Here is a 25,612-nt window from a genome sequence, read left to right as displayed (position 1 = left end):
TTCAACAGAAGGCAGGTGGAAAGATAATATACACTGCTCAAAAAAACAAAGGGAACACAAGCAGAAGACATCCGAGATCTGAATGAATGAAATAGCCTTATTAAATACTTTGTTCGTTACATACAGTAGTTTTGTGTTCCCTTTAGTTGTTTGAGCAGTGTATAAACTACTGTATGTAAAGAACAAAGTATTTAACAAGGCTATTTCATTCATTCAGATCTCGGATGTCTTCTGCTTGTGTTCCCTTTATTTTTTTGAGCAGTATATTTTTCCAATTCCATAAGTCTGCTTCCCAGAACTGGAACCGAATGAGAAATAAAGTTCATTTTTGAACTAACGTACCATATCTGGCACTCCTCCTCTTCTCCTATTATCTATCTATCTATCTATCTATCTATCTATCTATCTATCTATCTATCTATCTATCCATCCTACCATTTATCTCCATCCTAACTCTCTCTCTCGTCTATTTATCTATCTATCATCTATCTACCTGCCATCATCTATCTATCCTATTTCGATCTGTCCAACATCAAGTTTCTGAGTGACTCACAAATAAGAGCAAATAAAAATAATAACATACACTGAATTAACTGGAACAAGTTTCTATCTGATCATTGGACCTTTTTAGGATATATTTGGGGCAAAAAGAAACACTGTTTTGGTTTCTCTGATCTTTAGAATTAGACAACTTTTGTCACTCAATAAAGGTTGTATTTTGTTTTGGAGTTTTCTTCCCGGTTATTACAATATCTTATCTGAAGTGCAGAATGCTTTAAGCGCTTAAAATGTGCGGGACATACTTTGAATAAATAAGTTCCACTGGAGACTATACATGAGTTTAAACTTATCTACCTAGAGACTAATGGGATTGGAAAAATTTTTCTTATGGCAGTTTTTAACTGTCTTGTTTTTTAAAATTTTTTTTAAATTGTTGCATTGTAAGGGTTTTTTGTTTGTTATTCTCACTGTGTGTGGCACCCAGCATCAGAAGTGTGAGATCAGCAGCCATATAAATGTAATAAATAAATAAAAACATACATGACTGTGCTGCGATCATGCTTATTACATAGTCTTGTATTCACATACCTGGGTATAATTGAAAGGAATAGTACTGTGCTGCAGTCATGCTTATAACATAGTCTTGTATTCACATACATTCCCATTCACAAGTGAAAGGAATAGTACTGTGTAGATGTTTGAGAGATTATGTGTAGTATACCCAGAGTTAGGTTATATTGCTAAACCTGAAGGAAATTATGATGTTTCAGTTCAGTATGACAATCCTTTATGCTCTCTGATTTATATTTGCTTAATTTAACATGTACTGGTTGAAATGTTTTGGGGATTTTGAAAATAGTCCTAGGTGAGAAAAGGAAATCCCATTTAACATATTTGTAATAAGATATATTTGTAGTGGCTTTCTTTTTCTTTTCATAGGAAACTCTCAAAAATCTTGTTATTTAAAACAACTTGCAAGAGAAGATTGAGGAGAGCATTTAAAACCATCAGCAATCCACTATTAAATGCAGAGTAGGTTTTTCACTAGAAATGTTTTTCTCATTCTCAAATAGTTTCTTTTAAATCCAGCAGTTTCACCCCCTCCAGCAAATTTTCATGGCTACTCAAGAAATAAAAGCAAACAAACCATGTGAGTGATGACAAAATCCTGGCAATAAAATGTAATTGAAGCAAACTTGTCTCTAAAGCATATTGTAGGCTTGAGCTGATTGAAGAATAATTGGAATGGAGTTTATGGCAAGCAAGCCTCTATTAAATGCTACCATACCTCATAACAAGAGCTTCCTTTGTCAAAACATATCCCAGTTTGAAGAATCAACTGCTCACAGAGGGACAGGTTCCTATTTCTGGTGTCCATGTATGTCCACAAGGGGCAAATGATGAAACACCATCACACAAATAGCATGTTATACATGCTTGCATCAGATGTCAAGCATCACAATAGTAGCATGCACATGTCCTTTCTGCATCATTCTGGCATATTGAACAATTGAAAAACTAGGGTTATTTATAATCCTAGTTTTATGTGTCATGTTCCTGTCACATATCCCAGTTATGTACTAACATTACTATACATGCTGCTGAATAGATGACACTCATCCGTTTGGATGTGAGAATGTTTAAACTCTGCGTCTCCTTTCTTTTAAGCTTCCTGTAGAACTTTAAAATGGCTCTCTATGCTTGTGCATCACATTTCGACAGCTGCTGTTGCTTCCAGTCTGGGAAAGGTTGAGTCAGAGTGCTAGATTGGGCTGTTTTTCCTTTGGGTATTAAAGGTTCCCCTCCCCCCACTTCACTGGTGTGTTTCTTCTCTCTTTCTTAATTGTTGGGTTTATATTACAAGCTGCTCACCTCATCTAGACATCGCCAATGAGGCAGTTTACAGGCTGATTGTGTTAAACAAGAAAAAAAAAACTATTGCATGTTCATTAGGGAAGTGACTGAAAACTGTGATAATTTCAGAGGCATCAGTGCCAGGACTGGACACAGGTTCTAGCTTGATTTCTGGACAAATTTGCACCATGGAAAAAGAAGTAAACAGAAGAAAAGGAGAAATACATCCATTTGAGCATGTCCTTCAAGAGATGAAATCATACATGCTATTTTTTTCCCCCTGTGTAGTCTTCTGATAAATTTGCCTGTTCCTGAGACCTTTGCCTTTTGTAACCTCCACAGGCTCATTTTCTGTGCTGGACCTCAAACTATGAAAGTCACACCTGTTATGATTTTCATCATCTTGGGGGCCTTCAAGAAATCTGTCCTTTCTTACAGTCTTGAGATTTAGAGATTCTTTCCATGGATCTTGTAGGCCCTGTTTCCATCTCTTTTATCACTGCCTTTTATAATCTGGTGCTCTGCAAAGATTTGAACTGCCTTCCATCAGTCCAGGCAGACTGGCCAAAGGTTAGTGAAGATCCAGACTGTAAGTTCACCTCAGCTGGAGGACCTCACGTTCAACCCGAGGAAGGAAGCCTTATCATCTCCTGGTTCTGCCTTGTTGGTGAAGGTTTAGAATGCAGCTAATTTTTTTTTTTTTGCAAGTTGTGTTTAGATTACTGGTCTTTTGGTGAATAATCAAAAGAATGAAAGATTGGTGGAGACCTTAGAACAGTGTTTTCCAAACTTGCAACTTTAAGATGGATGGACTTCAACTCCCAGAATTCCACAGTTAGCATGCTTTACCTTGCTTCAAAGTTGCCAAGTTTGAAAAACACTGCCTTAAAGCATGAGCCGCAGTGGCACAGTGGTGAGAATGCAGTACTGTAGGCTACTTCTGCTGACTACCGGCTGCCTGCAATTTGGCAGGGTCACTCAAGGTTGACTCAGCCTTCCATCCTTCCGAGGTGGGTAAAATGAGGATCCAGATTGTTGGGGGCAATATGCTGACTCCGTAAACTGCTTAGAGAGGGCTGTAAAGCACTGTGAAGCAGTATATAAGTCTAAGAGCTATCACTATTACTGTATGGGAGCAGATATTTGTTTACATATCAGCTCCCATACAGTAATAGTGATAACTCTTAGACTCTTTGGTATTAACGGCTATTCCATTGCCTCTTACAGCCTGGGGCTTTGGGAAATCAACCTACAGAAGGCATTTTTGGAGAAGAGTATCCTTGTGTCAAGAGAGGAGCTGTGCCTTCTTTCTGCAAACCAACTCTTTGGCTTCAGTTATTTCCTTTGAACTTGCTCTCTTGACTGGCATTTGCTGTACCCGAAGACTTAGCTTGTTTTCAGGCTGTGGTTTCTTGTGGTTAATGCTGGCCTTTTGCTGAAGTTGAGTAAGTACTGGAGGGTCATTTCAACTCTTGCTGTTATCAGGAGGCAGCAAAACAGAGAAAGATGTGACATTTCAACTGTGATGTTTTTACTGAGATGAAGGTACTCTACTTCAGATCACTGCATAGTTTAAACAAAAGTTGGGAGATAATTGCCTTCTTAAGAGTCTTGGGGGGGAATTTTTCTTCAAAGTTAAATAAATGCACTCAGCTTCTAGTTCAGTCGAAGCCTGAAAGAGAAGTAAGCCCAGAATCTCTAATAAAACAACAACAAAAACAACACAGAGTATCCTGGTGCCGGAGTGTTAAGATAATGGAACTGAAACATCATTCGGTAGCCCACAAGGCAATGACCAATAAGGCTGGTTTAACTGATGGGTTGCATTACATCATTTCTTTTGAACGATTAGACTAGTTCATTTGAATTTTGTGGTCTTTGTTTGACTCTGACAGGTTTTTCTTTTAACCATGGAAGACAAAACAGGTTGTTGTTTTTTTCTTAGCCCTGAGTTCAGTTACTCCTGAGGCTGTTCACAGTCATAAGAATAAATGTCCAAAATTGTCAAGATTTTAGCAGCAACTTCCAGACTTGCTATTCAGAAGGAATGAATCTTCGTTTCCCTGAAGAATTCTGCAAAAGGTTTTAGAAACCCTTTCACTCTGGTAAGGTTGATGTTGCAGAGTTGATGTTGTGGTATTGGCTCTCATTTCAGACCTTAAGAGACAAGGGAATTTTTCCAGCTTCAAAGAATTAAGAAGACACATCCTGAAAGGCTAAGGTGATGCCTTTGAGTGGGAATGAGAAGACACAAAACCACCGATGAGCAATTTTAAAACTCAGATCTTCCTTATTCTATCTTGGGAACTCTTGAGGCAATGTTTCAGCAGTCGGCAGTCTGAACTATAGCAGAAGATAGAAATTTGAATCCATTTACTCTGCTTTTCAAGAAGGGTTTTGAATCAGGGGTGAAATCTAAAATTTGTTACTACTGGTTCTGTGGGTGTGGCTTGGTGGTGATGGTGGGTAATGTGACTGGGTGGGTTTTTTTTTTCTTTTAAAAGCATTTTTTCTACAACCTTAAGAGGTTGCAGAAAAAAATGCTTTTAGAAGCTTCTGACGATCAGGCAACTCAGCTGGGATCGTCAGAGGCTTTTAAAGGCATTTTTTTTCCCTACAACCTCTTCGGCCGAGGGTGGTAGCACTGTCAAGAACAGTTTTTGACATACTAGTTAATATAGTAAAATTGACTTTCCCATGTAAGTGTGCATGTATTTGTTTATACACACAGAGACACATTTTTATTTTTTCTTCTTTTTATCCACTGCTGTTCTTTTTTTAACTATATGATGGCACAACTATTGAATAAATGAAAATCTTATCTGAGAGATCATAATTGATTGGATTTCAATCTTTATTTAGAAGTCCAAGAGCTAATTTAATTGCTCAATATTTATGTCAAAATACATTTCCAATATTGGAGTGTTCTCTCCTTGGCTCAGCAAAAGCATAGAAAATTTCCTGTACAATGTCTTCCTTTTTTTAATTAACTAGGCTTTTCTACAATAGATTGTATATTCTAAACGGTAGCATCCAGCAAGGTTACAACAGGATCCCTCTCATTACTTCTTGTCTTGCCCCCAGGTACTTTGGAGAATAAGTCAACCCCTTCTTCTCCGTGACTACCCCTCAAATGTTGGAAGATTGCTATCATGTCACCCTTAGTCTTTCTCTTCATTAGACTAGACAGACCTAATTCCAACCATTCTAACACTCATCCTATCCCAATTTCTGAATTTCTGCTTGGAGGCTAAATATGGCCATCCTCATGGCAGGGTCCTTCCTTCCTTCCTTCCTTCCTTCCTTCCTTCCTTCCTTCCTTCCTTCCTTCCTTCCTTCCTCTCTCTCAACTTTCAGTGGCAAGTTTATGGTTTCCTAAAGTAAATCTGGATTGTGGTATTCTGGATATGGTCTGCTTCTATTTTGTCCAGAATCCTGTATATGGGTGATTGCATTTAATTTACAGTTGAGGAGTAACTCCTAGAAAAAATATCAGGCCACTGTCAAAACAACTAAATCAAAGTCATAGAAAGGGCTAATGGAATCTTCCAGAATTCTCTGTTCCAAATCAAATGTGAACAGCTCAGGTCTTCAGACAAGAGATAGTCCTGTAGAAGTAGCTCAGGGCCAATTGCTTTTCCGAAACGGTGGGATAATATGGCATGTCTCTTTATTGCATGTTCAGAAGTTTACTAGATTAGGAATTTAATCTTATTTTATTGTATCAGCATCCTAATGACTGCATCTCAATTAATAGTAAGCTTGGTGCTACTTTCAGCTGAAACATTTTCAAAGGCAGGGCTGTTATCCGTGATGCAGGTCACATGGCCACCCAATTACAATTTGCACCTATACTACTCCAATTAGGCTTGATACATTTCCTCCTGTATTTCTTACTATACATGCACTTGGTACTGAGGTACTCAGTTTGTGGCTTGCCCCTTAAATAGTCCCCTGTGGTTTTCCTTAACAATATGATATAAACTCTACTGAAGAGAAAGACTCTGATTAAAAAGATAGCCTACAAATCTAGAGCTCAGATCTCCAGCCATTTATATTCAGCTTCCCTTAGGTTTTCCCCCTTATCATTAAGGGCCCCAACCAGGATTTTTTTCCCCTCACAAGTGGGGATCAAAAAGAACTAGCTTTTCTTCTCAAAAATGCATGAAAAGCCCCCTTCAAAAACTGTCACTTACTTTTGAAGGTCAGGAAAATGGCAAGTGATTTTCTTAACCTTTTTACTAAGATATTATCTAGAAACAAATGCTAGCTCAATTGTGGCAACCTTGGTGAAGAAACAAATCAGGCAATTATATTTTCCAGGATTCTCTGAAGGAGAAATAAGGTGAAAAAAAAAATACATCGGGAATGCTATTATACATAGTGTGACGTGTCAATTATTTATTTTAATTTTTTAATAGTTTATTCATGTATTAATACTATAAGATACATAAATACAAAAGAAAATAGTAGGAAAGATAGGAGAGGGAAAAGGGAAGGGAAAAGTGTAGGAAAAAGGGGAAAAGGAAAGAAAAAGCATTGACTTCCGACTCCCTTTGGTGCAATAGAATAATAAGATCAAACCAGGGGTGGGTTGCTCCCGGTTTGGCAGGAGGCTCCACCCAGACGTCATCATTGATGATCTGTGCATATGTAGAAGCTTCTGTGCATGCGCAGGAGCACGCACACACGCTCCTGTTGTGAACCAGGAGTAAAGGTAAGTAGAACCCAGCCCTGCATCAAACCTCAATTTTTTTACTTTTACATAATAGTATAAACTAGCCATTTCTATAACAACAAACCTATCTAATCGGTAAAACCCAAAACCAAAGTTTCATTTTTTTTACACCTCGAGTCCTGTAGCGGCTTCCAAGTAGAAACAAAAGTAGTTGTGTTTTTGTCTTTTAATAAGAGGTGTCAGTTTAACCATCTCTGCTAACTCCATCAACTTCTGCAGCCATTCATCCAAAATATCCTTCCATTTTTGTGCATAAAATAATCTTGCTGCCGTCAACATTTACAACATCAAAGTTCCCAATTTTTTTCCCAAGTCTTTTTCCATTAAACTCAAAAGAAAAGTTTCTGGTTTTATTTTTATATTCACTTTGAGAATCTTCCATATTAAGATGTGAATCCTACTCCAATATTTCTTTGCTTAGTCACATGTCCATCAGAGTGGACCAGAGTGGACTTACCTTTACTACCGCTTTGTACTACTGCTCGCTTTCCTCATGCGCACGCTCTTCTGTGCATGCGCACGCTCTTCTGCGCAGAAGCGTTTTGGTGATGTTGGGGTCAGTGGACATGGCCTCCTGCTGGTTTTATTACCGCTTCTATGGAACCGGTGCGAACCGGGGGCAACCCACCACTGGAGTGGACGTCAATTATTAATCTCATAGTATTTAGTATTTAGTAACAGTAGCCACAGTCCCAGAAAGTGGAGATGACAGATCTTGGTTTGCTTTCTTTTCCCTTTAGGTCTCTGACTTGTAGTCAGGTAAACTTTGCCCTGTTTAGCGACCATTCAAAATTAAGACAGTGCTAAAAATGGAACTTTATGATTAGTTCCCAATGGTCCTGTGACCAAGGTTCAAGAACTTTTCAAGCAATGGGCATTTTCAACTGTTGGAGCGTCCTACTGTCCAATGATTGCCATTTGTGCATTTCATAACTGGCTTCCACAGGAAGCAGAGTCAATGGAAAAGCCAGCAGTAAAATTGCAGTCATGTGAGACCTTGTTTAATACCCTGGCATTTAGTGACAGAGTTGCTCATCCTGATTGTGGTCCTTGAGGCCCACTTGTCTTTATAAGGAAGAAAAGGAGATTCAGGTCAGATGATAAGTGCAGCAAACTGAGATGTTTACATGTATTATTCCTTTCAAAGAATGTCATCATTATTATTATAGTTTTTCCAGAACGTTTTATAGACCATCCCTGTTGGATTGAAGAAATTAGTTGGAATTTCACCGTCAAAAGCCTTACATAACATAGGACCAGTTTTTCTATAGGATTGTTCACTTGTAAGGATATAGGCCCGTCCAACAATTTCCAATGAGGGTAAACACTCTGGATCGCTTCATTAAAACAGTATTTTATGGGACCCAGGATGCCTGTCTTCTCTGGGGCAATCCCTATCCTCCCCTAGATATAAACAGTTGGCCACAATTCTACAAGCCTGCAGGAAGGTTGGTGAAGACCTGACTTTAGGGCCAGGTTGAGCTGGATTTCCAATGTGGGTTTGCAGAAGATTTCAGTTCTGTTTGTCATTTTATTGTATATTTTAATGAGCTATCTTAGTTTGTATTAGCGGCGTTTTTTTTTGGTTGTTGTTGTTTTGTACACTGTCCAGGGACACAAAATTTGAGTTCAGCAGTTGTATCAATTGATAAATAAATATCAAGTGATGTGTGAGGAGACAATGACAGGGATTGATAAAAGGTGCGAAAACATGATGTATGTAATAACAATTACTGAATCATCCTTGCTCAGCAATTATTGTATAATGGCTTCACTTGGGAAATGGGAGAAAAAGGAAAGCTTGATGAGAAAGACACATTGCTTCAAGTTCTGAACTTGTCACTAAATACTTCACAAATGAAAATACCTATATTACTTTCAATGCTGTTATCAAGATAACTGACTTCACTTTGTTAAGACCACAAGATAATTGAAAAGCAAATACTGAAGCAGATATTTATGAATACACATTTGGGGCTTACAAGTCTGAATTTGAGGTAGCAACTTCAAAACCTGAATGATTACTTTGTAAAGGTAATAATAAGCAGCCTGGCTTGAAATAAGTTTTTGATGCACATTAATCCATTTGACAGGTAGAAATGGCCTTGATGACTGGATTGTTTTTTCTTAGTACTGTGATTCATAACATTTGAAAAGCTGAGTAAAAATGGAATCATTTTTACTTTTTCAGGTTCTTTAGAATACATCGTGTGTTTATCTACAAATCTTATAATCTTTTCTTGTAAAAGAGGTTTTAATAGTTGTAAATATGCATATAACTACAATTATGTGAACGTAGAAAAACAATTATGTATTTAGTTTGCTTGGCTTATCTTTCCTAGATTCACAAACTCTCACACAGAGATAACTTCTTTATATATATACTCTGTCTTCCAGATTGAAATAGCAAACATACATCCAAAAATATTCTGGAACGAAGTATTTAAGGATATATACAGAAGCAACTTGTGCATCATCTCAATGGTAATTTACTGATGAATTGTTTACTCAGTGGTTTAGCTTGTGATGCTATGCAAACAAAAACTGAACTTGAAGCAGGATATAAAGACGATTGACACGTTTGAATGCTGGTGCTGGAGACAAACCCTGACAATATTATGGCCAGCCAAAAAAACAAATGAATGAATCATAGAACAAGTCAATCCAGAGTTCTCACTTAAGGCTCAAATTATGATATTTTGGACACATGTGAAAACCCAGTGATCTAAGAAGTCTGCAAGTGCTGCAAAATATGGAAAGAAAGAGAAGAGGAGGATGACCAGCAGAAAAGTGGATGAACTCAATTTCACCATTGGATCAACCTGGAGATCTATCTATACATGGTTGCTAAGAATCAATCGTGGCTTGATGGACATAATCAATTCACTGAGAAGAGTTCTATTGCAATGCAGTATGTTGTTGGCCTTGATGGGCAAATTAGATACAAATCACAAGTAAATAAGCTAATTCAACTTTATTATAAAGCTACATTAACAGAATCCTGCAAGCTTCAAAGTTTAACCCTCCCCTCAATCTCCCTTACATCTTGAGAAAGTAGGGAGGGTCTCGTCTGAGTTTCTTGTCCTGCCCATTATCTAGTTGTGGGCTATACTGTCTCTTATCTGATCATTCCCTTGGCAGTGTCTCTTGGCGTACTCACCCAAGGTCTTTCCCACATACCATTGTATACATCTGATTGAAAGAATTCATTCCATAGAGGCCAGCAGGCAAACAATGGATATTCAGGTCTATGTGTAATGATAGATGATGATACAAGTACACATGCCATCATTTAATGAACCAAACATCTCTACTGATATGGAGAATTTTAGAACATTTTGTTAAATATGCTGAGAAATTTAAGGAATCTGGTGACATTACTTGTCAACATTTATTAGGATAATAAATACAACCAGCTTGCCAAGCTATTAAGCATACTGTGATATATTGCTGTTTAAAATGTTTCAGAGTAAATTCTCATCAAAACAAAATGGGACTGTTTGCTATTTCTAGAAGCAATAGATCTATTAATAATTTTACTCTGAATTTTGATTCAAGAAAATGAGGTCACAGCAAAGAGGAGTACAGTTACTTGAGAACAAAACTGATGGCATTTATGGTTCCCTTTTCATGGAAAGAATTCAGTTTCAGAATTAGGTCTTCACCATTGTGGAAGAAGAAGCTTGAAAGCAGGTGAGCTGAAACTGCATGCTGCTCTTGAATATGTTCAGTAGTTCTTCCAGCAATCTGTAAAAAAAAAAAATTAAGATATTGACTGACTTGAAGAGTTTAGGTGCAATTCAAGAACAATGAAGAGCTAGTTTGTCAGGCATAAGCAACAAGAACTACTCTCAGGTTAGGTCAAGAGGCTTCCTTGTTGTTGATTCCCCACTTCACAACAATCTCACCAGACTGCCTCTTTTCCTGGGAAAGCCTGATATAGACCTATTTGATCTCATATGCTTCCTCCCACCTATGGAGTCCATGCTGGAATATCTTTTAGTGTCGGCTGGCGACCCCTAGGGGGAGAGCCTTCTCTGTGGGGGCACCTACCGTCTGGAATGAGCTCCCCCCAGAGATACGGAGGATTCCGGATCTGCGCACCTTCCGCCGCGCTGTGAAGACTTTTTTATTCCATCAAGCGGGCTTGGCCTAATCTCCTCCCTCTTTTAATATGTAAATTTTAATCTGTTTTTAAATTATTGGGGTGTTTTAATCTGTTTGGGCCAAAATGATTTAATTTGATTTTATCTGGTTTTAAATTTTGTGTATTTATGTATTTTATTGCTTGGCTGTTCACCGCCCTGAGTCCTTCGGGAGTAGGGCGGTATACAAATCAAATAAACTAAACTAAACTAAACTTTTAACTTCCTCTACGGGGCTTCCTTCCTGTCTGCCATTGATTCCACCACACAAAGTGGAGGCAGGAATGGGTGTAGTAGGAGGGGAAATAGATTCCTGAGAACTACAGAGCATTTTATCAGATACATGAAATGATATGCTGAGTTTAGACTATTTGTAAAATGGATCTGTCTTACTGTTAATAATATCCTTGTGTGGTCTTTAGTTTTTAAATTTGGTTTCCATGCAACCTGTTTCCTAACAAACCTGTTCTCTATCAGGCAATCTCAGTAATTCAGAGTAATCTACAAACATTTCTACCAAAATATTTAGCTTGTCTTTCCAAGATGTGAGAAATTGTTATCAATAAGACTACATATAGGCAGATGCACTATTTATAGGTATGCCTTTTTATTTTGTTTCCTGAGGAATACAAGTGCATTTATACAGATTAAGTCCTGGTGGAATAAGATTCACAACTTCAACAGCCTTTTATGTGTTCAAAATAAACTGTAAATACAAAACATAATCATTTGTATACAAATATTTTTCTTTCCTAATAATCAAAGATATTGATATTCTTAAGAATAATTTTATGTAGATTGATATACGGAGAGATAATTGCTCTTAGCTTTTAAGTGGAACTCTTGATGCTTCCTAAGAAATGAGTCTTGTTGAACGCTGCAGAATTTATCCACATTAAGCATATATGACGGGTGTAAAACTGGCGGCTTGCAGACTGGATGTGTAACGGACAGGCCACGCCCACCCCACCCCAGCTCTGCGAATGGGAAAAACGTCACGAAATGTCATGTCATGGCAATGTGATGCCACGTGTTTAACACCGTGATATATGACATTGAGAGGTTAACGTTGTTTAAAGAGCAGGAATAACTTAAGAAAATTTAGATAGGTCATGTAACCTAAATTCAGAATCTTAGTTAATGTTGCTTTATATACGAACTGTGTGGCACAATCAAAACTGAACTGTTTTGTCGGCCCTTTACTTTAGTGTCTTGCTTTCCTTTTATTGTTTGTTTACTTCACTGGTTAAATCCAGCATTCAGGAAATATTCTGAAAATCATAAATCACGATCAAAAAATTTAGTGCCCCTGACAAAAATACACGAACTAAAAAAAAAGGAAGGCAATTTAAGCTTACATTAAAATGTTAAATGATATTTAGGCAGTCATTGATTTCCTTTTTGAAAATTAAAAAAAAGAGTATTTAACAGTTGCAGTAAATTCCACAGCTATATAATCTGTACTAGATCCAGTAACTAAAAGGATATGAGCATGTGAGCTTTTACTTCAACACCTCAACACCATCTTGCAGGAATGAGTACAAATACAGCATCTACATATAGTTGATATTTCATAAGTCAGTCTTAAGTCTATTTTATTACTATCAACAGGTCTAAATCCTTTGAATTCATTATTAGAAATGCTGCTGTGTGATCAGTGTTAATCTTGCAGAAGTAACAAGAACATATTTGTGTTTTAGCAGATAAATTGCATTCTGGGGGAAAACTATTATTTAATGTATCAATAATTTTGAGGAGTTGGAAGCAATTCGGATTCCAGCTTCTTCCAATACTGACATGAAAATTTTGTTGTTTGGTTCAGTTTAGGGAAAATGAACAAATAAGGGAATATTTCAAGGACACTATAATGAATTAAATAAAGAGTTCTATTTTGGACATTGATAATCCAAGAATAAATTTCTTCCTGCTCTCCAGTGTCTTGCTGATGTTTCAAAAAGTCAGTCATTTGTAATCTTTGCAGAATTGTTATAATGATAAATCACATTAAAGTCCATATGTACTGTGTGCGTGGAAAATGGTGTAATGGAAACACCACCACTATCACTGTATTTGCCATGCCTTGGATCAAAAATAGGTTTCTCCTCAAGGAATGAATGCTTCAACCGCTGTAATATTTGCAAAATGCACCTTCTAAATTATAAAAGGATACCAACTTACTTTTTATCTGCACCACTTGACAGCTGAGGCAAGGCTTCCAGAGCTTGCTTAAAGCTTGAGCTGTAAATTAAACAGATATTTCCCTTACACAAGTTGACCAAAATTATTAATTTCCAATCTCTCTGTGTTATTTGTGTGCCTTATATGTGTTTGCATTTGAAGCTAGACATGCAACCTCCAAATTCTTACTAAATATTTACCATTAAAATTAATACAAATTAAGAGCCACTTACAGGAATGATTTCTGGATTACACATACATATTTGCACATATACATGCAATGTCGTCATTTTATTCCACAGAATTTAAAGCTTTCATCATTCAGTTCTCAGTTTCATTTTGACTTTGCAATTTTATCTTGCCTTCTAAAACTATCTTCCTTATGTGGATATTTCTAAACCTTATCCTTTAATAAAAAAGACAGTCTTTTTTATATGAAAATGGATGTTGTATTATAGAGGTGTTGCTTTCATGTGACTTACTGGTCTCTCCTCACTGTTGGTGACAGAAAATGAATGGATTGCTTCTATTGAAATGTGTTTAATCTGTGCTAAACATCTGTGATATGCTTTCAAACTCATCTAGGAAGCCTCATGCACACTGATGAAACTTAACCCTTAGCCAATAATTTAAGGACTATTCCAGTATAACAGCAATTGGTTAGAATAGGAAGAATATTCCTTTTTAGAATGCCATTTAGTCAGGAAGATCTGTAGTTGCCTAAATGGTGGCTAAATCCCTGCTCAAGGATTTTTCCTGACAAATCCAGACGGACCTGTGACATTAATGAATTTTCACTGAGGGAAATAATTAAAAAAATAAAAACCTCTTAGGAAATATCCATTTATAACAAACACTATTTTTTCCCCACTAGTAATAGGTAGACATGAAATTTGGCTCAACTGATTTTCCATATACCATAAGGCTTCACAATAGTCAGGAAAACACACTCCTGAAAACAGAAAGCAAATGAATTGTTGGTTGTTAGTCAGTGGTCATGATATCATTCATGAGAGCCAGTTTGATGTAGTGGTGAAGGTTTTGGGCTAGAAACCAGAAGACTGAGATTTGGGCCTTCCTTCTGAGGAAGGCTGAATGACTTTTGGCCAGTCACTCTCTCTTCAGCCCAACCCACCTCATAGGATTGTTGTTGCAGGGAAAATAGAAAGCAGGATGATTAGGTGACATTATTATTATTATTACAATACTAAAAGTGTTGGCCTTGAGTTATTTCCAGGCAAAACAATCCAACCCATATTGTACTGAAAAAAATGTTCTGAAAGCTAGGGAGCTGCTTGAATTTGCCTAGGAAAATCTATTTTATGCTAGGGGAGACCTGATGAAATTGTCGGGGGGGGAGGGGCGGCGGCGAGGGGAGAAGAGATTCTTGTATGAAAAGCTAACAATGAGAAGCTAATAGGATGTTTTTGGGGGAGGAAAATATTTGTGGGAAATTAAAACAAAAGATCCCATGAAGAAGTTTTGAACAAACAACTACACACACACATAACACAAACAGATTATACATATTGGCACTTCACTTCTAATACCCAACAGGCTGGGAAGATTGATTTTAAGACTGGAAATGGAATGATTGGAAAATATAGAATACCTACAGACATTTTAAGGAAGGGATGTAGTCTAATCCCATACCAAACACATGGTTCACCCTTAACGCCACCCCACCCCCTTTTTTTTTTACTAAACAAATAAAGCTATCAAATAAATACCAAGAAAATTACGGAGTCATATGCAATTTTAAGCTGAAATGGAAATATATAAATAAATTCATTTGATTACAAGGGCTCAACTTAATGTTTTGTGGTGACCATGAATGTAATGGATCAGGGTATTGCAGCAAAATAAGTACAAATCAAGATTTTATTTTTTTTTCTTCCATTTTGAATGGTGGTGGTGGTGATGTCGAAGTTTTTTTTTAAAAGTTTTACCAATTATAGTGAGGCTCCATTAAGGCTTACACACTCTATGTGTGTCTGTGTGTGTGTGTATGGGGGTATTTTCTTCCTCAAAATCAACAGGAAGCCTCTACTAATTTTTTGTATCTGATTAGAAGTAGTTCCAGAGATCACAAACATGGTATTGGGAATCTCAATTAACCCATGTTTACATTAAGACATTTTATGAAGGGCTTTTTCTTTGGAGCATATCTTACTATTTTTATTAAAAAAAAGGTGTTAACTGATGCTGTCACTTTTTTTTCTTACTTACTTGCTTTCAGAGGTGAGGAATACAGACACGGAATCTCTCAAGGCACAAATTTCAAGTCGAGCCTGAAGGACAAAAATATTCCAGTATTACATCTTCAGCATCTGATTTTACAATATTTAGGATCTGCTAAACAAATTTTAGGGAGTTTTATAGCAGCAAGCACAAATAAGAGGCCTTAATTTCTAAAAAAAAAGTTTTTTGCTGCTATATTATCTCATTTAACAAATGTAAAGATAATTATAGATTTGGACATTCAGATATCAATTAAAGTCAATCTGAATATGATATAAAGTTTCCATATTTAGATTACATTTGTACTTAATATTTTTTTTACCCAGAAATGATATGGGTTCTTAATATATCATTTACCCAAAGAGGAAGGAAGTTCAGGAGAGTAAAATCTGCATTTTGTTTTCGTGGGGAGGGAGGGGAACCTGCGTTTGTATATAATTATGCATGAATGAAACCTAAAGAGAAGCAGGAAGATTTGCTTTCCCCCCTATTACAGTAGCCTTCCCAAGCTTTATGTTGAGACTAAAATGCCCAGAGGCTATTAATTAGGCCAGGGAAAATGGGAGTGGGGAAAAACTAACATTTCCCACTTTTCAGGTGAGTGATTTTAAGATGCATCTACCATATATAGATTACCCATTTCATATTACTGTGGTATAATGGGTTTTGAAAGTAAATTCAAATCCAAAAGTTTAACCATCCAATTTCAAAGGATGTGCTCTTTGGAAAAAAGTCGTCTTAGGTTTTGGACTTGTGGATGGAATAAACTACTATAAGAGCAGGGGTGAAATGCTCCCGGTTCGGACCGGATCACCCGATCCGGCAGCGATGGAGGCGGATGGTTTGGAGAACTGGTAGCAAAAATCCCTGCCCCCCCCCCAGCTGAGCTGCACAATCATCAGAGGCTTTTTTTTTTTTTTACTTTTAAAAGCATTTTTTCTACAACCTTTTCGGATGAAAAATTGCTTTTAAAAGTAAAAAAAAAAGCCTCTGACAATCCAAGCTGAGTTGCCTGATCGTCAGAGGCATTTAAAAGAAAAAAAGCCTCTGCCGATCAGGCAACTCAGCTGGGATCGTCAGAGCCTTTTGAAAGCATTTTTTAAGAACCTCTTCGCCGAAGAGGTTGTAGAAAAAATGGTTTCAAAAGTTTAAAAAAAAAATGGCCACGCCCACCCAGTCACATTACTCTCCCCCACCAAGCCACGCCCACAGAACCGGTAGTAACAAATTTTAGATTTCACCACTGCATAAGTGTCGTTCCTTGGATTAAGGAGAGTTTTTAATTATTACAGATCCCTGTTAATAGATTTCAAAGGAAGAATTACAACCAAATATATGGTATCAGTATTTATATATTTATGGAACAGCTTCAGAAAATTCATGTAGTCTTAAAAGTGCTAAGGTAATTATTCTTTGGCTACATTTGATTGATATCATATTAATGTTTGTAGAACAATGTGGAACAAAAAGAATTTGTTCCTGCACAATTACAGTAGCTTGCTTGCTTCTTTTAGTTATCTGATAAAGATCTTAACTCAAAAGTTGTCTATGGAGATTCTCAGTCATCCAGGCCATGGGTGAAGACAGCAAAGTCACATTTTGGACAGAGAAGACCACTGGTTTGAAAGAGGGGTCAAAGAGGCCATCTATGTCAAAACTGAACAAATTCAACAGAGGGGGAGGGATACGACATTATCTATTTCCAATCTACAACAGTCCGAAAAAGTTCCAAGAAGGCTCCACACCCATTTGCACCACTCAGGTGACCTGATGACACAGATAAATCTCCAGGTGACCTTAACAACTTGCTAAAAGAATGCAAATGACCAGCTGTCTGCAAGTAGTATAAATCCCTCCATTCCCCACCATTCAGTCGGAGCTGAAAAAGCTTCTTGGATGAGAAGCTAAATGTCTTCAAAGAAAAACCAGAAAGTCCAGTTGCCTCTTGAAAAAGCACTTTTGGGTTAACTCAAAGATATTTTTTCTCACTTATTGTGAATTCAACCAGCTACACCCATGGGATTTTAGGAAAACTGCATCAAAAAGAATTGTCTGTCTGGAAGTGCCCAAGGTTGTAGCAGAAATACACATTTATTAACAATAACAACCCATAATTTGACTACCTGTAGAGCACCATTTCTGCTAAAAGATGAAACACACTGCATTAGTCTGCTGAGTTCTTCGGCAACTGCTTCAACAATCCTTGACAGAACTCGGGGTACAAGCTCCTTTGAGATAGTGAATACCTGCAGATTTCAAATGAAACACAATGTTAAATTCTGCATTTATTTTTCTCTCTCTGTATTTTCCTATAGTTGCTATCAGGACAACAGCTTTAAAAAGGTAGGCTTTGCACATACTTATATGCCTTCAATTGGTTTTTCTAAAGGCACTATTCTGCTGTGGATTTTAAAATTGGTTTCCCATGGACAAAATCAGACACCATTGTTTTCTCTCTTACTTATTTTCTCTATAAAAGGATAAAGCTGGCACAGAATTGAAAAATCAATTAAACATGTGCAACAAAAAAGATTTGTCTCTCATTTATCTCTACTATATTCGACTATATTTAACTCTCAGAATTTCCATTGGCTGGGAAATGCTGGGAGTTGAAGTCCACATATCTTAAGGTTGCTGAGGTTGAGAAAAAATGTTCTAAAAAATAGCTGCAGTGTTGGTGAAGATGAAACAAGGCGTCATAACTACCAACTGAAGACCAATCAGTTACCTTTTATATAACATTTTTAAATCTATTTTTTGGCACTGGAAAACAAAGGTCATTTATACTTTTTTGGCAATCATTGTCGATAAATTGGATTAGTCTTACCTCAGCATGTACAGCAATTATGTGTACTAAAGCTTCCTTTAAATAGTTTCTGACACCTGTAAATAAAAAAGGACATAAATACATAAAAAGTTGTTCAATTTAGTTGTACCATGCTGTCTTCTTTTATTAAAATGCAAAATTAGTATCAACATACAGAAAGTGAAAGCTTCTTCCAACCACACAGCCACATTTATTTCCTTTTTGAAAACAAAATGGGGAAAGGCACATTTCCTTATTGCAAAGTTTACTAGTCTCGTCTGGCATTATTTTCCCTTCCTTCTTTAAAACACTTTGTGTATGTTTGTGTGTATGAATATTCAATAATAGAGAGCTTTGATTCTAATGACTTCATCATCACAATTATGGAATACACAACCACAAGGCAGCTACAACTGGTTGTGACTTTATTTTATGAGATTAATTTCTGCCAATAAAAGAGACACACAGATTTCAATAGGATGGAACTCTTGGTAGTATTTAAATAGTTTGTGCAATTAAAATATCTATACTGAGAATGAATGGGAACATTATTTTAAAATATTTCCGTTTGAAATAACTAGAAACTTGCAGTACAGTTAATTTTGGACTGCATTCAAAGAACGGTCCAATATATTATTTGAGACAATTCCTCTGTTTGACAGCTACTACAAAGATCCCAAGTGCTGTTACCTCTAATATAACTCAACTTTTAAGAAAACCAGCATGTATAACACTGTTCTTTTAAATCAGTGATCAGGTCCTGCATGATCAACCTACTACAGCACAAGAACATTTAACTAAATGAAGCCCGGAATTCTTAAAATAATCTGCTACACCAAGTTACACCGAGAAATATATTATGTGTAAACATCTGTCCAAAGTGAATTGTTGTAGAAGGTAAACTGTACGTGACAATTTTCATTTGACTATTTATTATTAGTTGAAGCTCTATCATATTTGATAGGTATGAGAAATGGGACCGAGTTGCCGTTGGGAAAGACCAGCTAAAGCAGTTCAAGAAAAATAAAATCATCACATTCATTTGTAGACATTTGCCTTGTCTCTGCCCCTTCAAAAAAGATACACAGAGCTACACAGATACAGAAGTTACACCTATGCATTTTAAACAGGAGTGCGAACTTCCAGTTTAAGGCCAGTGATATACAGAAATATTCTTACTAAATCTGAATGCATGCTTCTATGGATTCTATTTATTCATTATTTTGCCATTATTCTACAGGTCAGTGATGGTTTATAAAAAACCATAAACCTCTAAGACAGTCATAGACACCACATGATGTCATGGCATTCAACAGAACTGTCCCCACCCACGTACCTCCTGACTCACTTAGTAAAAAAGGCAGAACTCTATCTTGGAAATTCCCCAGGGACGCACAGAATATGCTGTCTGGCATTAAGCAGACATGATTACCTCACTAAGCAACTGGATAAAAGGAAGGAATTATGAAGTCTAGCAGGATATGGCAATTGCTTTGCTTAGGGAGATTAAGAACGGCCCCCCCCTCTTCTTTTTCTAACAGCCATCTTGATATCCTTGGAAAACCACGGAGACAAGTTTACTGGTTAAAATAAATGCATTCATGAAATCGTAACAGCACGAGATAAATATCTGCTCATGGTCTTGTTTTTAAAAAGATATGCCACCAAAGTGTCCATCCACAGTTGCATTTGTGTAGCAAATGGTGAGGCCATTGAGAACTGTGACCAGAGAAAAGGAAAGTCAAATCACCCCAGTGGGTTGGGGATCTGGAGAAGGGACCATCTTGAAATAATTTCTGGAAACTGAAATCTCGGAATCAAACGTTCCCTTTGACCAGATGCTTTTAAGGAGGGATAAGGTGGCCACCTGGTCATCTAGGATTTAATCTCCCTTGAAGCGCTGCTCCATCACAAGAAGACAAAATGCCTCTTGGAGGCAAGAGCATTCAATCTCACACAAGCACTGAAGCGGAATGGATCTGCCACAGTCAGCTGCTTCATTTTGATGGAAAAGTGTTTGCTGCAATGCTTGTGCAAAGAGGCCATTTTTGTCTAGTACAGCAAAGTTAATGCAGTAGAAAAGGGATGGCACAATGAAAGTACTTGTATCAAATCACGGTCGCTAAAAAGGCTACTGAAAAGATATGCATGGCCCTGCAGGCTACTTTATAGGAACTGTGCTTAGGTCCTGGCAGGTTGCTGAATGGGTGGAGAGGAACATGACAGAAAAAGTCTGTCTTGAACATTTGAAGCCCAGGAACACATAAAAATGGTGACTAGTCAGTATTTGCCTAGAAAAAGGTCTCTTTCAAATAATGTGGTTTAAGCATAAATCTATTCATGCTGAAAACAGGAAAACAAATGAAATAAAAAGCAGAGTCCTGCATTTGGATATAAGTGTATATGAAACAGAAATATTTCTAATAATAATAATAATAATCTTTCTATCTGGGCAGTTTTTTTCCATGCTGCCATTAGAAGAACTGGGAAGAGTCTCTTCGCAATGTTCTAAAACGTTCCACTGCGCTCTTTCTTAAGCCCTTTTCCTCCCCTCAAATCACATTTGGATGGTAAAATCAGGGTGCATTCATGTCTTCAAAAATGTAATTTAAAAGTAAGCAAACTCTTCAAGTCTTGTCTAGTCAGGAACAAAGACCCCTTTTCCCCCTTTATAAGCAATTGCAAAAAAGAGTGTAAGATTAACAACTGAAAAATATGCAAGTGGTCTACTGGCATAAAATGACTTATACTGTGCTGAACTCCCTCATGAACACAGACGATTTTAGCCAAAACTTGTTAAATCAAATCTGAGGAATTAGGAATCTACGAACCAGGATTAGTAAATATGCACTTTCCGAACCATATTGAAAGATTGAAGGGACTTTTGATACTTATAGAACCTAAGCAGCTAATATGTGGAGTACATGTGTCAGAGAGAGCAGAAATTAAAGCCATGTTTATTTCCACTGAAATCAAATTTACCTCTGTGAAATGCCCTACAATTGGATGCTGTTTCAATGGGAAGTGAAAGAGGAAGTCCTTTATCAAATCTAAGACAGCACTGCTAATCTCATTTACATTGCCCCGTTCAACACCTTCTTCAAAGCTTTTTGATTATGAAAAGCTCCAAATAAGTTTTTTTTAATATAATAAAATAGAGCAGTTATTTGTAATAACCAACATTTATCAGTTATCAGGCAGATTCATTTATAGAGTGCTTGATACATTTGTGCTTAAAGTCCTTGACTACAATATAAGAAGCAACTCCTTAAGGTAGTGATTTTAGTCTTTAAAGAATACTGTCAAAGAGACAAAAATTCATTAGCCTGCACAATCCAAACTAATTTGTATAGGAAATCTTGATTTATAATTTAAAATTTAAAACTTCAAACATGCGTTAGTTTGTATGAAGAAAATACGGCTTACTTAAAGCAGAGAAAAAAACAATTGCTGGAAGTGATGATCATCTGCATGTAAGAAGCTCGTTTCTTTCTCTTCAGTGTGAGTAATTTCCTGCTTTTATTGGAAACCTTCCACCACTAATCAAAGAAGGATCTGAAGATGTGATAGTTCAATTTTGCTTCGATATTGTTGTGAACTGTGTAGGCAAGTTCTGGAAAGTCTTCATAAGGACAACCCACCTATAATAACATTTCCTGTTTTTAACCCCTTAACTCAGCACGAGCTCTACCTGCCTGACAAAAATAAATTTCAGAAAACGGGTTATTTATATCTTAGGGTTTTCCGCCCCTTTATACGTTAAAAATAAAATGGTTAGAAAGGCATACTATTTTCTATATAATTACATATCTAGAGGGCTGACTACTGGAATATCAGATGTAGCTTACAAATCAAATATAAAATCAAAATTAATTCAAATATTAATTTTTGCTTGAGAAAAATGTTAATGCTAACAATGAGACCAATTTTCTCAATTAAATTGCAAGCCCACTGTGGGACCAGTAATGGCTATAAAGAAGGAGCTTTCATCAGATGACTAAACTGTACTTGTTGGTACAGATAATCTCAATATAGTTGTAGGCAGTTCCTCAGTTATTCCAGATGTCTAAGAAAAAGTCTGAGAAATACAGAATAATTTTAATTTTTACTTTTGCTTTGCATAAATGTGATTTATTATTATTATACCAATTTCTTCAATATACCAAATAGTTTAAATATGATATATGTCCATAAACCTATGATTGCCCTAATAATGGCCTGTCGTTGTCTTTGCGAGATGAAATGACAGCTATTTTGAAATGAAAAATGGACTTGAAGATACGTAGGATTTATGAATTTATTTAGTTTGTCACTCAAAGTTTATGAATATTATCCTGGAGCTTTTAAGGAAAATGCAAAAGGGAATCCACTGATTTGAGAAAGGCTTACATTGACAAAAATACCTGGAATGCCACGGAGATAGCAGAAGCCCAATTATCTTAAAAATATATTCTAATTTTCCCATAAAATGCCAAATTATTTGACAAAAGTATAAACAGCATATTGTATAACCAATCATAAATACCTGGATCATTTGCTAACTAATCTTCTCTCTCTGTATAATATTACCCTGTTTCCCCCCAAATAAGACATCCCCTGATAATAAGCCCAATCGGGCTTTTGAGCGCATGGCAATAAGGCCAAGGGCTTATTTCAGGGTTCAAAAAAATATAAGACAGGGTCTTATTTTTGGGGAAACACGGTATTTGCTTTATCCTTCAAACTAATCATAAACAAGATAGTCAGATGACTGTCTGCTTATTAAGTAACAGTTAAAGGAGTGCTAATCTTCATTTAATGAATGAGATCATAAAAACTAAAACCAAATATATACTCCCCCCCCCCCGATAAATAAATACTAGTCAGAGAGCCAATCAGGCCATTCAGTGCTTTCATCTTTCTCTACAGTGCAACATAGTACAGTGCAACCTGTAATAAACCCCAAAACAACAGGGAAAAAATTGAACCACTTGATTAGAGTGGATCAGTGCTTCGATTTGTAATCATGGGATTTTTTTTTAATGATACTTAGTCAAATTAGATGACAAAGATGTTTTTAAGCACTGTCCATGCAGGTAGTCCTTGTTAAGTGACTGCAATTGGTTACAACAACTCAGTTGTTAAGCAAAATGGTCACTAAGTGAACATGTAATCTCATCAGATAAAGCTCTGCTGTACCTGTGCCTCATTTTCTCCCCTTTTTTGCCCACTTATAGGCCAGAGAGTTGCTTGAACAACACTGGTCTACAAATTTTGGGAAATTACCAACCTCCAAGATAAAATGTGTTAATTTTACATATTTTGATTTGATGAATTACAAAACAGGTGATAAAAGTGCTGGTTGGCTAAAGTTTTCAAGCTATTTCACAATAAAGATTTATACACAGGCAAGTGTATTTGCCTACAAGGGAGGGAGGTATCTAAATGATCATGAGAAGTTACCTCGTAACTTCTCCACAAAGTATGATAGAACAATGAAAATGGTACCACATGGAAGTGTATATATTTATTTTCACTTTGAAAACAGCAAGGCAGATGACTATGAAAAACATGTGGAAAATATGCTTAGGTCCTATAAGGCACTTGGTGCAAACATGTCACTGAAAATTCACTTCTTACACTCACATTTAGACTATTCCCCTTTGAACTGTGGGCAACGAATGATGAGCATGTAGAGAGATTCCACCAGGATATCGCAGGTATGGAGAAAAGATACCAAGGGAAATGGAGTCTGTCCATACTTGCTGATTACTGCTGGAATCTCCCCAGGAATGATCCTATTGCTGTTCACAAGAGAAAAGCCAAAAAGCGCAGTTTAGATACCAAATAAAGGTGGAACTTTGTTGTTTAATCTGATGCTAGAGCTTGTCAGTTTTTCATGCAAAAAGCATGAAAATGTTACATGAAAAACCAATAAATGAATGGAAAGTTATGTTATTGACATCAATAAAAAGATACATTTATTATGATCGGTATGGCACCATTCTCATTGCTATATCACATTTTGCAGAAAAGTTATGGAGCATAATCACACATCCCCTCATAATTTTGAATTATTTTAATGCAATTTTGATCTGAAGCTGTATCTTGGAAACTGGAGCCAATTAATACTCAGGACTTAATTTTCCTTTGTTACTGTCCTCATGTTCAATTAATTTTACATAATTAATTGCATTGTCTTTATCTTCTTCTTTGTTTTCAATCTCTGCATCTTGTATCTCTGTCTTTAAATCCTTGTCAGACTGAACGTGTTCTATCTCAGTTATTAAGTCCTCAGATTTCGATTTTCCATGCAACAGTCTTCATTTTCCTTATTTCCGTTTTCACAGTCGAATACATCATTATAATCATCTCTCTGTTTTCTTGCTCCATTTTACTCTTTCCAAATTAGTCTTATTCCAATTTTAAAAGTCACATTAAAGATCTCTTTTTCTTTTCTTTCTTCCCTCTAAAGTCAAGCTGTTTGCAAACAGAGAAATCCTCCCCCAAAGTTCTCACCACTATTATCTCAGAGTTCAGAATTTTCCAAAACAAAAGTTACAAGTTGCACTATTCTTTTCCTCCTGAAGATGTCTCTCTACAATCCACAATTCTTATAGGTAATTTAACATGGTATCCATTTTGTTTCAGTTAACAATTTTACTAGTTTCTTTTCTTCTCTTTCACTTTAAAAATATCCACTCAATCTAGTCCAGTCCCAATTAAGCAATACTTTCTTCTCTCTCTCTTTTTCTTTATATTTGTTCAATTTATAAAAACACTTCTGTTACAGGGGCTTATTTCAGTTCTCTTTTGTTTATCTTAACCTTCAAAAAAGAGGGGAAAAGGATCTGCTTATGTTTTCCAATTCTTTTTCCATATTTAGGGTTATTTCTTCTAATCTTTGATGTTCTCCAAATAATTTCCTTCCAAAAGTCAATTTTCTTTTCGGGTTTTTATCCCTTTAAATTCTGCTTCTGACCTCCTCTTTTTTCCCCGTGCCCTTTAGCTGCCAATTTCTCGCTGGGGTTTTTCCAAATTTAAAAGCTTTTTAGTGCTGTTATTTCATCTGGGTTGGCTGTCACTCACCAAGCATCAAAACTCCATTCCTTTCACTGCTCCTGCTCGTTGTTTGGCCTGGTTGCCCGAGCTCGTGACAGCTGCAATGGC

The 25,612-nt window shown here is 36.5% G+C and overlaps 1 protein-coding gene across 2 annotated transcripts in view; it reads right to left on the bottom strand.

Moving 5' to 3' along the window:
• Positions 1-10,052: 10,052 nt before the first annotated feature.
• Positions 10,053-25,612, bottom strand: part of EXOC2 (exocyst complex component 2) — an 85,726-nt gene continuing 70,166 nt past the window's right edge. For both annotated transcript variants that reach the window (XM_034429066.3, XM_034429067.3), the window contains exons 24-28: positions 18,485-18,540; positions 17,781-17,903; positions 15,646-15,707; positions 13,417-13,476; positions 10,053-10,840 (exon numbers count right to left, since the gene is read on the bottom strand). In XM_034429066.3, coding sequence (XP_034284957.1) covers positions 10,747-10,840; positions 13,417-13,476; positions 15,646-15,707; positions 17,781-17,903; positions 18,485-18,540 — 395 coding nt within the window. In that variant the 3' untranslated portion in view covers positions 10,053-10,746. The remainder of the gene's footprint in view (positions 10,841-13,416; positions 13,477-15,645; positions 15,708-17,780; positions 17,904-18,484; positions 18,541-25,612) is intronic.

Source organism: Pantherophis guttatus, chromosome 3 (assembly GCF_059756535.1).
Source record: "Pantherophis guttatus breed Tessera chromosome 3, ASM5975653v1, whole genome shotgun sequence".
NCBI classification, from domain to species: domain Eukaryota; kingdom Metazoa; phylum Chordata; class Lepidosauria; order Squamata; family Colubridae; genus Pantherophis; species Pantherophis guttatus.
This window is presented reverse-complemented; position numbering and strand designations above follow the sequence as displayed.